The following is a 14,671-nucleotide window of genomic DNA, read 5'->3' on the forward strand; positions in this document are numbered from 1 at the left end:
GGGGGAACAGGCATCCCAATATGGGAACAGGCATCCCAGTATGGGAACAGGCATCCCGGGGGGAACAGGCATCCCAATATGGGAACAGGCATCCCAGTATGGGAACGGGCATCCCGGGACGGGAACGGGCATCCCAGTATGGGAACGGGCATCCCAAGATGGGAACCTGCATCCCGGTACAGAAACAGGCATCCCAGTACAGGAACGGGCATTCCAGTAGGGGAACAGGCATCCCAGGATGGGAACGGGCATCCCAGTACATGCATCCTGTTACAGGAATCTACATGCCAGTACGGGTACCTGCATCCTGGTATGGGAACCTGCATCCCAGTACATGTATGTGCATCCCAATACATGCATCCTGTTACAGGTATCTGCATCCCAGTACGGGTACCTGCATCCTGGTATGGGAAACTGCATCCCAGTACGGGAACCTGCATCCCAGTACGGGAACCTGCATCCCGGTATGGGTATGCACATCCTAGTACGGGCATGTGCAGCGTGGTAAGGTGTCTGCGTCCCAGTACAGGTACCTGCATCCCAGTATGGGAACCTGCACCCTGGTACAGGTGCGTGCAGCCTGGCATGGTGCCTGCATCCCAGTACGGGTCCCAGCATCCCAGTGCGAGTACCTGCACCCCAGTACGGGTGCTGCATCCTGGTACAGGTGTGTTTATCCTGGCACGGGTACCAACATCCTGGCACAGGTACCCGCATCCCAGTACGGCTCTGTGCATCCCACTACAGGAACCTGCATCCCAGTATGGGTCCCAGCATCCCAGTACAGGTCCCAGTACCCCAGTACATGTCCCAGCACCAGGCAGATGCCGCAGCTGGCAGAGGTGCCCCCAAGTTTTCCCCCTGTCCCCGTTGGGGTGCCCACAGCCCAGCCCAGCAGCAGCACACCCCGCAGGGGTGCTTCACGCCCCTGTTTGCAGACCGGCAGAGCCCAGCACCTGCGACTCAGCACCCTTTATATGCCACGTCCCAGTCTGGGTGCCCACGTCCCCACTCCAGCACGGCATGCACTGGGACACCGGCACCGTTACCGCCTGTGGACCTGCTGCGCCCTGGGGGCCCGGCCCGTTTGGAGTCACCGGGAGCACCGCGCGTCCCATCCACCTTGGCATCGCCTCCTCCGTCCCGCACCAGCTCCGCTCCATCCCAGTGCCAGCACCCCACGGCATGGCCAGGCTGTGTCCCCCCGCCCCGGGACCCCCTTCTGCCTTGGCAGCCCAGAGGGATCCCCCACACAACAGGAGCAGCGCGGCCCCATCCAGCCCTGGAGCTCATCCCAGGGGAGAGGTGAGGCTCTGGGGGCTTTAACAGTCCCTGGGGCCAACCCAAGCCGTGGCAGGGCCCCGGAGAGGTGTTGGGAAAGGCTGTGACCACGTTCCCCAGTGCCCAGGGCCTGCGGCAGAGCCTGCAGAGACAGAAATAAATGAGGGAAAAGCTGCCGTGGGGAAACGGGAGCAGGGAGGGGAGGTAGCACAGCCCCGAGAGCTGCGGTGCTGAGGAGCTGGCTGCGGGGGTGCGGGGAGCCCGTGACAGTGACACGGGGACCCGCTGCCTCCTTCCCCAGCTCTCCCCGCAGGCTGGCACTCACCCTCCCTTGCACTTTTTCTGGAGGTGTCCGCGCTCCCCAGCCCTGCGCCTTGTCCCACGGGGCCAGGGTTCAGTTCGTACCCTGACATCCTGTGACTGTCCCCAAAGGGGGGGTCGGCCCAGGCCCTTGGGGACTCCTCGCTCCCGTGGGACCCCCTCACACCACAGCCAAGGGTCCCCCTGGCTTTGCAGAGCTCTGGCAGGGGACAGCGGTGCTGCTCCCTACGCGAAACAGGACAGTGGGTGCAAGCGGAAGGTGTGTAAAAATTTATTTCGTTATAGAGAACAAACCTAAAAGACCAGACCTGGAGCGGTGACGGGCACGGGGACAGCCCCGCGCCCCAGGGCTCTGCCCCACGGGACATGTTCCCGGGCTGGGGCACGGGGAGTGGGAATGGGAATGGGAGAGGTGGCCCCGGCGGTGCCAGGACCCGCGAGCCAGCAGCGAGCACTGGGGACAGTGCCACCACCGCGCCACGTCGGCTGGGTCAGCGGTGGGATGGGGACAGAGGTGGCTTCTCAAACCCCTCGCCGGCTCCAGGCCATGATAAAACTTTAAATAGACAGACAGAAAGGCAGCTGGCTGTCCCTCGGTGCTGCCCCGCAAGCTGCCTGTAAATCAGCCTACCCTGAGTGTAGCCCATAAGCCTGTGGCACGTCTCCAGCCCAGGAGCTTCCCCGGGCTCCCCGCAGCATGGCAGAAGCAGGGTGGGAGCCTGGGGAGGGGGGAGCTGGGCGCAGAGCTGCCTGGGCGCTCGGTCTCTGGGGCACTGGGGCAGGGCTGGCCCCAAACTGGGCTGAAATGCCATTTGCCCGCGTCGGGGCAGGGGGACGGGGCTGGGAGCGGGACATGGACGTGGTTCCAGTCTTAACCAGGAGATGCAAAGCCCGGAGGCAGCTGCTCCGGCCTCGGTCCCTGCGGAGGGGACAGCAGGACAAGCGCCACGTGCCAGCATGCGGCACCAGCTCGGCGATGGCACGGCCAGGGGAGGAGTGCAGCCTGCCCTCAGCCCCCCCGAGAGTACTGTGGGGAGGGGACAGGACACACAGAGAGCCAGGGGAAGAGGGCAGGTGGGCCAAGATCCTGCTGCAGGACACGCTGCAGCACTCCAATACAGAAACAGAAGACAGAAAGGGCCTGGGACAGGGCCCAGGTGTCACTCCTGCCCCTCGCAGCCCAGGGCTGGGGGCTGCAGCCACAACGTCCCAGCAGGAGGGGCCAGGAGAGACCCCAAAACTGGGGTTTGGGCAGCGAGCACCCCCAGCCCTCCCTGGCCGCCTTTCCCAGCATGGGCCGTGCTGGCAGACGGAAATGGAGGCTGCGGGTGGTGGCGTGCCCTATGGGGCCAAAGCCCACCGGCACCAATAAACCCTGGCAGCCTTCGGGCTGGTGCTGCCGGAGACCCCAGGGGCTCCAGGAGTCACCCCACAGACCTGAGGGCACCAGCACAGCCTGCTGTGGACGGGATGTGTCTGCCCCACGGATACTGAAGCACTCACGTTTGAGCATAAAAACAAACATTAAAAAGACATGAACAGAACAGAAGACGGGGGTGAGCCTCCGGCTCCCAGGGAGGGGTCCCCAGCGGGGTTAGGCTGGCTGGTGCCGAGGATCTATCCTGCTGGTGCTGGGAAGTCTGGTCTCACTGGTCCTGCAATTGAGGCTGGGGGGAGGAGGATTTCCCAGCAGGGACCAGCTCAACACAGGGCCCCTCGCCGGGGCATCGCTCGGAAGGGGGAGGCTGGTGTCGCGGGGAGGACGGGGCGGAGAGCAGCTCTCACTTGTTCTTGGCTAGCGCGCGGTACAGGGTGAAGCCTACCAGGGCGGTCACCGCGGCCCCCAGGGCCACCCGCAGCCAGAAGGACGCGGCTCCCAGCTCCGTGGCGTTCAGGTGGCTGCAAGGGAAGAGAGGAGAGGCCAGTGAGTGAGGCGCACGCGGACGGCTGCCCCGACGCCAGGCTCCCCGACAGCCAGGGGGGCTCCCACCCCAGCAGGGAGGTCGGGGTGTCCCTGCGAGGGCCCAGGGCGAGCACGGCTCCAGGCCAGGGCCACCACCCGCCTGAAGGTGCCGCGCGCCGGAGCGCCGCCACCCGGCAGCATCGCCAAGCCACGCATGGCTCCCTGCCCTGCTGGTGGAACGGACGCAGGCTTTACCCTCCCGTGGTCCTGAAATAGCACACCAACATCTAAATAATTAGTACAAGCAAGGAGCTCCGCGCCTTCCTTTCTAGGTCAGGCTGCTTTTACAGCTCCGGGAGCAGAACGCCCCGGCAGCGGATGCAGGCGGAGATGCGGGCACGCAGGGCTGGGGGAGCCGGCACCGCCGGTGGTACCGACCCGAGGCCAGCAGGGAAGGGACCCGTGCGTACACATCCCCTTCCTAAACACGTGCTGTCCTGCATCAACGCGCTCCTCTCCGAGGAGGAAAGGCGTATCCATTATTCATTGCCCACTGAATCAGGGGAGAACAGCCAATCCCTGGCCCTCCATTACGCCGTTATTTATTTATACCACATACCCTAAGATATATTAAGATTATTTAAATTTTAATACTGCAGAGGGAAAAAAAAAAAAAAAGTGTCAGCTCTAAAAATAAAGTTGTTTATTGAAAAGAAGCTAAAGGGAAAACCACTCACTAGTAATCCCATCCTGTCTTCCAACGCACCCACATGTTCTCCCGGAAAGGGCTCTGCCCCCGGCGCTGCGCCGCCCCTCGGCCCCAGCCTCGGCTGCGCCGCCCTCGAGCCTCGCCGCGGGCAGAGCCCCTCTCTCCTCACCACCTCTGCCTGCGGCAGCCTCCCCGCTGCCCAGCGCGACACCCGGCCCCTTCCAGGAGCGCTTTGTTCCCAGAGCGATCAGAGGTCCTGCTTCGCTGACCTCCTTTTCTGCCTGATCCATCTATCGGGAGAAAACAGCCACCACCTCCTCTCTGCAGGCCTCGGCTAACTAGCCCGGCGACTTCCCCTTCAGCACTTTTCTTAATTTTATCTCAGGCTTCAAAAATAGAGATCCTGCTCCAGGAGCTTATCTAATAAATCTGCCAGAGAGACGCTGAAGGCAGAAGGCAGCCGAGTCCCCTTCGCCCTCTCGGAGCAGGGAACGAAGCAGCCCTCTCGCTCCCATTGCCCATCGAAGCAGACGACACCGAGAGCCAGAGAAAAACCGCACCAAACGCGAGGCGCCGGCGGGCAGAGCCAGCAGCCCTCCTCCCCGGGCTCTGCTCCCAGCCCACAGCCCCCTGCCCGGGAGGGACGGATACTAACGGGAAGGTGGCGGCGGTGGCCAGCTTGGTGTAGACGGCGGTGCCGGGCGGGCCCTGGCTGTGGCAGGAGAAGAGGAAGGGCGGCGGGAGGCAGTGCTTGTAGCAGAACTCGGCGGGGGAGAGCCCGGGCTGCTGACTGGCTTCTGGCAGGTCTGTCTTGGAGGCCACGAAGACGCAGGGTATCTGGCTGTCCACGTAGTGTTCCTGCGGGGACGGGCAGAAGGCCCGGCGAGGGGTGAGCAACCGGCCGCTGCCCCGTGGGTCTCCGGGGAGGGAATCACGAGGGGTCCCAGCCGGGAAAGGCTGGAGGGCACCGGGAGGAAGGGCTTGGCCAGCAACACTGCTGCCTGGAGGCAGGGGCTCCAGCACCAGGGCTGCGGAAGGCCAGCTCCTGCAGCACCCTCCCGGGAGATGCTGGGCTGCCGCTCAAAGGCTGAATCCCCCAGGGCCCCTGCCACTTACCTTATAAATACTGGCACAGTAGCTGAAGGATCTGGGGTCGCTCAGGTCATAGATCAAGCAGGCGACGTCGCAGGCAGCGTCCGATGGCTTCGTGAACTTTGTGTCAGCGCTGACCTCGTACAGCTGGAGCAGGAGGGGAAAGGACACGTGGCGCGGCGCTGCCACAGGGAGACGGGGCTGGCTCCCACCAGCACGCAGCCCAGGGGCACCGCGATGGTGCTGCAGCTCCGCAGCAACACGGGGGGCACAGCCCAGCCCTGCTGCGAGCCGCTGCTCCTGGGCAGACCCAAGAGCGCTGCCCCCGCTCCCTGACTCACTATAAGGTATTTCTCCTGGCCGTTGACCTGCACGGTGTTGATCGCGTAGAGAGACGGCTCTCCTGGGGTCTCCCTCTGGGCCTGCCACCGAGGAAAAAACAGTCTCAGACAGCGGGGAGCAAGAGGAGTGCTCCGGGGAGGGAAAGCATTGCCCACTGCTCCAGTCCCCGCGGCGGAACAGCCGCTGCCCTTGAAGGCCAGCCAGCGTCTGCGGCGAGATGCGGGGCCGTTCGTAACGAGCAGGGAAAACCAGCATCACCTCGGTCGGGTCGGGGACGGCCCTGGGGCAGGAGCAGCCCCTGCAGGTCCTGGGGACACGCCGAGGGAGGGGGCCCGCCGCCTTACACAAAATTAAGGAGGCAAGAGCCGCCGCGTGGAGGGGCCTGGCCGGGGCGGGAGGTGCCGTCACGCAGCAGGTCGCTCCCGGGCCTCGCGCTCTGCCTCCTGCTCCTGCTCCGCCGCATAGGGGAGCAGCCACTCACCGCGAGGCTCCTGCCGAGGAAGGCCTGCAGGAAGGCGGACTTGCCTGCGCCCCTGGCTCCCAGCACCTTGCAGAGGAAGACGTTTCTCTGGGTCTGGCCTTTCTCCAGGTCAATCCTCTTCTCCCGGGTCACTGCGAGGAGAGGTGCCGGGTGAGCGAGAGGAGGGTCCCGAGGGGTGAGGAGGGGAGGGCACGGCCGTACCTGTGAGGGCCTGCGTCTGCGAGTCCTGCTCCGACAGGATGGGGTAGCCCAGGTAGCCCAGGCACTCCAGGCAGTGCCGCACATCCAGGTAGGCCACGAGCCTGGGGAGGCGGAGAGCAGCGGGGAGCCAGTCGGGGGGTGCCAACCGAGCAAGCGCTACGCGACGTGACCGAAGGGAGAGGGACTGAGCTTACGTCCACTGGCAGAGGAATCCATGCAGGGAAAGCAGGCCTTTATCAGTGGTGCATACCGTGTTGTAGAGCTCGGGGCCCCAGGGCACGCAGGGGAAGACGCTGAAGAAGTTCTGCAGCTCTGCGGGCGAGAGGGCACCGTCCTGGTCCTGCCGGAACAGACGGGAGTCAGCAGCCGAGGCAGGACGCAGCCTACACGCACCCACGGCTCTCCACAACCACCCCAAACACTGCCAGGGTGCAGAGAGGGGCCTTGGCACGCTGAAGCCACCTTGCCCGCTGCTGCAGGATGCCACGGGGATGCTTTCAGTGGCAGAAATCAACTGCAAGCAAGGCCAGAGGCGCACGCGTGCACTGAGAACGCGAACCCCAGGGGCTCCCGTCACTGCGCTACCTACAGGCGGGGTGATTCTGCTTTGTGACTGCAGCTGGAACCAACCAGCCCTGCCACCAGGAAGGACCCGTCCACGTGAGCTGCTGGTTCTGCCACGCAGCAGCCAGACCCTCTGCGTGCAGGGAAACCAACCCAAGGTCTGCGTGCAGCCGCTGGGCCTCTGGCCGCCAGACAACCACGTGCCGACACAACGCCTTCGGGCTGGCGTGCCACAGGGCCACGGCGCAGAGGCTCTGCTGGCATCTGGGCACACGGGGATGCGTGTCACAGAATCACAGAACGGTCTGGGTTGGAAGGGACCTTAAAGATCGTCTGGTTCCAACCCCCTGCCATGGGCAAGGACACTTCCCCCAGCCCAGGCTGCCCAAATCCCCACCCAGCCTGGCCTTGGGCACTGCCAGGGATGGGGCACCCACAGCTCCTCTGGGCAGCCTGGGCCAGTGCCTCACCACCCTCATAGTGAAGAATTTCTTCCTCGTATCTAATCTAAACCTACCTTCTTTTAGTTTAAAGCCAATCCCCTTGTCCTATCACTACACCCCACGACAGAGGGCCCCTCCCCAGCTTTCCTGCAGCCCCCTGTAGGCGCTGGCAGGCCGCTGGGAGGTCTCTCTGAAGCCTTCTCGTCTCCAGGCTGAACACCCCCAGCTCCCTCAGCCTGGCTCCGTAGCAGAGGTAACTGTCAACTCAGTGCCGCAGCTCCTGCTGAGCTGCCGCAACCCAGGTGCACGCCGACACCCAAGTAATTAGCGTGTCCAGATGCACTGCAGATCCTCTACAGCCCTTCTCTCGCTCTCCAAAGAGCCAGCGCGTGGCACAACCAGCCGCTTTCTCTGCCTCCCTCTGGCCCAGTACTCCTTCCACAGGGCTGCCAGCTGCGTGCCTGCTGCTGCTGGGTCCGTGGCTGCAGGCCAGCAGCTCTGCCCACTTTCCCCGGCCCGCTGCGTGCTGCAGGCAGGCACTGCGGAGGGGCGACGCCGCTTGGACGTTAGCTCAGAGCCTGAAGGCTCACAATTTACCGTCTGCACCTTGGGCAAGGGTGGTGACCCCGGCCCCACGCCCCCATGACAGAGGAAAGCCCTTCACTGGAAGGGGAGCAGAGGCAGGCAGAGAGCAGCCAGGCTCCCGCACGGCCCCGGCGCGTTGCCCACCTTGTCGTGCTTCTCGAACAGCCGCTGCAGGAACTGGTAGCCCAGGTGGTTGAGCTCCGAGGAGCAGCCGGGGGGCAGGCGGAACCTGCCGGGAGAGACCCGAGTGAGCAGCTCCAACGCCTCCTCGAGCCCCGAACGAAGGGCAGCGTGAGCGGGCCCTTGGCAAAGCCACATCTCACCCAGGGCACGCGGCTCGCCAGCCCCTCCCTGCCCAAGGCCCCCAACAAAACCCCAACAAAACAAAACAAAGCTGTAGGGAGAGGGCCTCGAGGCTGTGGAGCAGACTCCCCGTGGCACACCCGCACTGCCCGAGCAGCCCGGGAGCTGCCACGGCCCTCGCTCCGCCTCGTGCTCAGGGCTTCAGAGGGGCCCAGCGCTAGCCCCAGTGCTTTCCACCAGCAGGGGCCCTGCTGTCTCCCCTCGGGGCCTGCCCTCTGGGGAGAGGACGAGGCAGCTCGCAGCCGAAGCCTTTCATTACTGCCAGATCACCACCTCTGGGGTGGCAGGGAGCAGAGAAGAGACAGCAGCTGCAGAACCAGCCGGGAGGGCTACGCTGACAGCTCACTGCTCCCGACAGCTCAGCTCAGGCAGAGACAGAACTGCCTTCGCAGCCCCTTGCTGATGTCAAGGGAAGTCAGGGACAGGCCTTCACTGCCTTCCCCCCCTCCTTGCCCGCCTACACCAGAGCCAGCAGCACAGTCAACAGCCCCAAGGCCGTTATATTTGTTGCCAACCCCCCGTGTCAGCTCCCGGCCACAGGGCAAGGTGAGGAGCACGAACTTGACCGTGAGCTCAGGGCACAGATTCAGCCTCAGCTGAGCAAGGCAGCAGCCCCCGGGGCGCAGAGAGGAGCCCGGGTCGCACACCGCGGGGATGTCCCACCCTGTCACCTCCATCCACAACAGGACACGCACTGCGGGTGCAGGTAGTCATCTGTCAGCTCCAGCTCGTCGTCGTAGCCAAAGCGGCGAAGGATGGTCCAGGTGGTCTCATGCCGGCCCCTCTGGATGAAGAGCGTGTTGAGGAAGAGGAAGCCTGCGGGAGAGGCCAGGCAGCTCAGACAGCAGGGCCAGACAGGCACTGCCTCGGGGATCCACACCGCAGGACTACGCTTCCTCCGGGGACACAGGGTGCTTGGGCAGGGAGCTTTACGTGGCCGCAGCAGGCTCAGGCTTGCTTTGGCAGGAGGGACTAACTCGGCTCGGATCGAGAGCCAAGAGGCTCAGCCTGAGGACTGGGCCCCCCTGCAATATGCTGAAAGAGATGGGTGCGCCCATCCCGTGCTGGGGAGGAGCACGGAGCCCCCGTGCTGGTACCGTTTAACGTCAGCCCGTTGTCCTGCACCCCATCCGTGGTGTTCTTCCACACAACCATCTTCACGTCCTCCAGGGCCTGGGGAGCCAGCGGGTTTCCAAAGCAGGACTTCTACCTCCCAGGAGAAAGGCCTTCGTGAGCAAGCACGCAGACAGCACAACCCTCCGGCTCACCAGCAGCCGCAGGGACTGGGATGTAGCCCAGCCCCGCAGCCAGCCCTACCTGGAAGTAGTTGAGCTCATCATCGCTCAGAATCTGGTTGTTATCCTGGTCCGAGAGGTTGAAAATCCGGGTCAGTGCTCGTGCACACGCAGGTCTCAGCTGCAAGAAACCAACCACGGTGACAAAAACAGGGCACTGCCTTCAGCGGGGCTCCCCCTCCTGCCTCCCGAACCCGACGTGCAGAGCCCTTCCTGCACGGCGGGGAGCACGGCCCAGCCAGACCAGTGCCACCGCCCCACCGGAGCTGGGCGTCAGGAGCAGGACAGCTCACAGCGAAGGTTTCTCCTGCACTCTTCCCACCATGGCTGCCACAGGGCCCGGAGCATGAGGGCTTCTTCCCAAACACCCAAATTCTCTGTCCTGGCTACACTTGGCATGGGGAGACGGGTATTTTTCTGTTGGCTTCCCCCACGAGCTTTCCCCTCTTTTTTGCTATCTTGGCCCAAAAACTCTCCTCCCTCCTTCGCAGGGGTAAAAGCACAGCACGGCGCTCCCAGAGCACGAGGTGCTGCACCAGCCTGAGCTCTGCAGCCCCCCGGGGGAGACGGGAAGGGACTCCTCCAGAAACCACGAGCAGTGCTTCCTACCTGCTTCTCCTCCGGGTCGTAGAGGGGGGCGGTGGGGTGCAGCACAGCTTTCTGAGCGTAGTAGAAGAGCTCAGAGATGTTCTTGAGGTTCTTGGCAGAGCACTGAGGATTCAAAGGAAGAGACAGTCCTGTGAGTGGTGCAGGCAACGGGCTCGCGACAGGGGCAGAAGGAAGACGATTGGAGCTCTCCAAGCCAGACAAGGAATGCATCAAAGCACAGAGCAATCTCTGCCCACCAGCAGGAAAAAAAACAAAAGGGAACCTCCTGCTCACGCTGTGGCTTTGCTGTGTCCTTTCCACAGCCTCAGGCCCAACGGGGCTGCATGGAGCTTCAAAACCATTTGCAGCCAGACAGGGCAGACACCGAAACTCGCTCTCCGTGGGGAAGCCAAAGGGCAGAAGGCGTAAAGCACAGGCCCTTGAGACCCAAAACACGGTACTTCTGCAGAGCAACACCAGCAGAGCACAGTGTTCCCTGCAAGCACAGAGGCTCCCCAGCCCCACAGACAAGTGTTCCTGCCCCTCAGGGAGGCTTTGCAGAAACCCTCGGGTCCCTCACCTCCACGCAGGTCTCAATCTCCGAGAACTGGTTCATGATGGGCAGGATGACATCCATGGAGCTGCCCATCTGCAGGTCAGACTTGTTCCCCACCAAAATAATGGGGATCCTGGGAAAAAGACGGAGCATCAGAGAGCACAAGCAAGGCCACCCCTCTCCCAGCCCCAGCCCCGCTCCAGCCGCACGTGCTGCCGGGCAGCCGGCCGGGGAGCCTCCCCACCCTCCTCTGCAAGGTCCAGAACAGCTTTCCTGCCTCCCACGGCTGGGAGCATCCATCTGGAGAAACAGACTGCCTGATCCTGCTTACGCTTTCACCCAGCAACAATATGTTCAGAAGCCTTTAATCCAGCACAGCAGCCTTCTGCCTAAGAGATCCCCACACAGCTTGTGGCTCCTCTGCCCCCATCCTCCCTTAGCAGCAGCCTCTCTCCGCCTGGATGGCAAGGGATCAAGGCAGGGAGGAACCCTCTCCCATGACCCTCTGCCTCAGCTAGGCTTTGAGGGAGAAAAGCCCCCACATTCTTCTGCTGCAAGTGGTTTGGCCGCTGCTTGCAAAGCTGGCTTGATCTGAGCAGCCCCTGGAGGACACGAAGGCGGCGAGGGCCCAGCAGCCTCCAGGATCACCCAGCTCCGCACCCAGTACCTGGCTCCCTTCTCAGCTCCTCCGTTCACCATGGGGATCCACTTTGTGCGAATCTGAAAGGCGAGCACAGGGACAGGCCCGTCAGAGCAGCCTGCGGAGGGAGAGGCAGCTCCCAGCACGCGCGCCGTAGCTGTCGGCAGGGCCCTGCAGCCATCTGCTCCCCGGTGTTCCCCCGCACCAGCAGGCAGAGCACACCCGGGGATGCTGAATGCCAGCAGAAGGATGCGACAAGCATGTTGCCCCCAGCACAGGGAGGCGATTACCAGTGTGGGAGCAGGCCTGGGCTGTGCTCAGCCTGCCTCTGCTTGCAGGAGTCTCAAACCCCAAGCCCCCACAGAACCGGGAGCGTCAGGGCCCTGGCGGGGAGCACATTACCTTCTCGATCGTGACTTCCTTGGTGACATCGTACACCACGCAGACCACGTTGGCCTGCAAGAGAGAAGAGGAAAGGGGGATGAGTGAGGGTCCTGGTGCTCCCGCCGTGGTGGGGAGGCAGGTCTGAGCCCCGGCAGCTCCAGCCCCGCACGCTGCCGTCGTGCTTGCGTTGCAACCCAGCAGCTGCAGCTGAGCACGTGTAGCACACGCGCAAACACACAGACACCGTGGGCTCCCGAGGAGCCGGACAACATCAGCTCTGGCCCCAGCTGCCCCGTGACAGCACACAGACCCTCCCCTCCCCAGCTCTCGGCCCAGCACAGATATTTCTCTTCACTAACTTACAGATTGCGCGTGGCAGCTCCCACCCCTGCTGGGTCCGCTCCCTGGATGCAGGGCTTTTGAAAGAGAGGCGAGGGCACACGCGGAGCCGTGCCAGCCACATGGCTCGAGGCCGTTTCGAGCCGTGCAGGCTAATCCCAGGGCCACACAAGGGTTTAGGCAGGATTTCCTAGAGCCGTTTTAAGCACCTGTACTCTCCTTCTGTCTGTGGGGCGGGTACCGCACCCCTGTGCTCCCTGTCCCACCTCCTCATCCATTAAACACTGAGGAGGAGCGATTAAATATTTGTGCTCACATGAAATGCACAGTGGAGTCGTGGTGTTATTACCCATAGCCAAGAAGAAGTCTCCTCAGCACGGAGCCAAAGTCAATCCCAGAGTGGTGAGGAGCGGCCAGGCCCATCCCAGCCGGCTGGGTTGTTTCTCCTCTCCACCCAGTCCCCCAGGGCTCCAGCTCCCAAACCACCACCTCTGTGCCACTGCAGGAACCTAAGGCAGGGAGCAGGGGGGTCTCACCCACGCTCAGCTTCTCCCCTCTTCCAAGGCTAGAACGCCCCAGGTCGGCAGCGAGCCGCCCCCCGCTGTTCTCCTTCTGGAGGCTCCCCGGAGGACCGGGACAAGCCACAGGACAGCTTACAACCCAGAGAAGGATTAAACAATCTGCTAAACAAACTGATAGCGTTAATCCGCAGATAACCAACTGCCTGCACGTCTCTGGGTGGTTAATGGGAAGGGAGAACAGCCGCGTGTCGCTTGTAAGCTGCAGGGCTACGGCAGCACAGCCTCCTGTCCCGCAGCCCCCCGCCCAGCCCCACTCACCTTAGCGATCTCCTCCTGCAGCTCGTCCTCCGTCTGCTCTGACTCTGGAAGGGGAAAAGAGCCGTCACTGACCGCTGCTGCCCGCCCGCTGCAGCAGGGATGCTCTTCCCGTGGCCGCAGGCGGGCAGGGAGAGGCGAGGCTGGCAGGGAGCGAGGGGGCCGGCCCCACCTGAGTAGTCCACAATGTGCGTGGGGACCTTCTCGGGCGTGACGTCCGCCGGGATCGTGATCTCCTCGGCGCGAGGGGGCACCTGCGAAGCGAGCAGACTCCGTTCCATCGCGTGGACATGCCGGCCAGGCCGAGCGCAGCGGAGAGGATGGCTGAATTCAGCTCTCAACGCGGCCGCTGCGTGGGCAGGGTGACTCCAGCCCACAGACTGCTCTCGGTCCACCAGGAAGGGGCCCGCGAGCTGATGCTTGCTACAGTCCGCTCCTCACACAGAGGTTTCACTGTCTGTGAAACCTCTGAAAGCCTCCCGGGCGCGAGCCCTCCCTCGAGACGCAGCGCCGCGGCCCGCCGTGAGAGCTGCCTTTCAGAAAAGTCAGCGCTGCCACCCTGGAGCTGAGCCCTGGGGCGCTCCCCAGCTCTCCGACCTGACCTCCCGGCAGCTGCGAGACGTGCTAAGCTGAGTGCGTGGGCTTCGCCGGGAAACACGGGAAGGTGTTGGGGGCCAGCTGCCCCCCGAGCCCCAGCGAGCAGCCTGCGGGCAGCAGGCGATGCCGCCGGTGGCACCGGGCAAACGCCTGCAGGCAGGGCGATGCCCCGTCCCCACCCCAGCCATGGCAGCGAGGCGCAGCGCCGAGGCCCCGTGGGGCACACGCAGGCCGGCTGGAGGCCGAGCGCCAGGCCTGGCACAGCCACGTCCTTGAGCCGGTGTCGCCGCAGGGCCGAGGCCGCGGAGCTGGCGGCCTGAGCTCCGGCCCTGTCCCCCCCGGGAGCAGCGGGGAACAAAGCCGGGGGAGCCCCCGCGCCCAGACGGGGACCGAGCCCCGGCTCGGGGGGCGAAGCGGGGACCCCGCCGCTGCCCCCGGCTGCGGGCAGGAGCTGCCGGGGCTGCGGCCTCGCGCTCACCTCCTCGGGGAACTCCTCGCCCACCAGCGCCATGATCAGAGACGTCTTCCCCACCTGGGCTGGGGGAGAAACGGGCACGCGTTGGCGCCGGCCGGAGCCGCGGGGCGGGGGGGGCCGGGCCCGGGGCACCTTCCCGACGGGCCGGCCGCCCCCAGCGGGACGCCCCGGCCCCTTTCGCCCTCACGGGAGCCGGGGCTTCACCGGGGGCTACCGGGGAGCGCGTCCGCACCGGCCCCGGGGCCCTGCACCGCGGCCCGGGAGCGAGGAGGACGGGGCCGAGGCCCCGGGCGAGGCCCGGCCGCTGCCGCCGCCGCCGCGGCGCCGCCGCCGCCCGGCCGCCCCTTACCCTCCCCCAGCAGCAGGATCCGCACGTCCCGCTTCATGGCGGCGCCGCCGCCGCTCCCGGGGCCGCACCAGCGAGCGGGGCCGGGAGCGGCAGGGCCGGGAGCGGCGCCCCCCGGCGGCCGGAGGTGTCCCCCCGCTGCTCCCCATCCCCCCCCGGCACCGGCGGGCAGGCTGGGGTGGCGCGGAGGTGGTTTATTGGGAAAGGAAAAATACAAATAAAGGAGGAACCGCGCCCCAAAACGCACCGCGGGCGGCTGGGGGCGGCCCCGGCCTGAAGCTGAGGCTGGGGCCGGTACCGGGGCCGCCTGCAGCCGGTACCGGGCCCGGT

The 14,671-nt window shown here is 64.7% G+C and overlaps 1 protein-coding gene across 4 annotated transcripts; it reads right to left on the reverse strand.

The window, feature by feature from the left end:
* Positions 1-1,857: 1,857 nt before the first annotated feature.
* Positions 1,858-14,643, reverse strand: RHOT2 (ras homolog family member T2). Of its 4 annotated transcripts, none has more exons than XM_080556333.1 (19): positions 14,589-14,643; positions 13,999-14,057; positions 13,096-13,177; positions 12,927-12,970; positions 11,767-11,820; positions 11,392-11,444; positions 10,749-10,857; positions 10,190-10,291; positions 9,603-9,701; positions 9,383-9,491; positions 8,957-9,101; positions 8,067-8,151; positions 6,525-6,670; positions 6,331-6,431; positions 6,130-6,260; positions 5,648-5,728; positions 5,331-5,453; positions 4,870-5,072; positions 1,858-3,501 (listed from the first exon to the last, which is right to left on the reverse strand). In XM_080556333.1, exons 2-19 carry the CDS (start codon positions 14,029-14,031, stop codon positions 3,384-3,386), a joined length of 1,818 nt encoding a protein of 605 aa, XP_080412459.1. In that variant the 5' UTR covers positions 14,032-14,057; positions 14,589-14,643; the 3' UTR covers positions 1,858-3,383. The 4 variants fall into 4 exon arrangements, with proteins under 4 accessions (XP_080412459.1, XP_080412457.1, XP_080412456.1 ...); XM_080556331.1 differs by lacking the exon at positions 14,589-14,643 and adding an exon at positions 14,345-14,451 and having other exon boundaries at positions 8,981-9,101; XM_080556330.1 differs by lacking the exon at positions 14,589-14,643 and adding an exon at positions 14,345-14,450.
* Between the last annotated feature and the right edge of the window lie 28 nt (positions 14,644-14,671).

The sequence above is a fragment of the Anser brachyrhynchus genome (assembly GCF_964034855.1).
Source record: "Anser brachyrhynchus genome assembly, chromosome: 15".
Lineage (NCBI taxonomy): Eukaryota > Metazoa > Chordata > Aves > Anseriformes > Anatidae > Anser > Anser brachyrhynchus.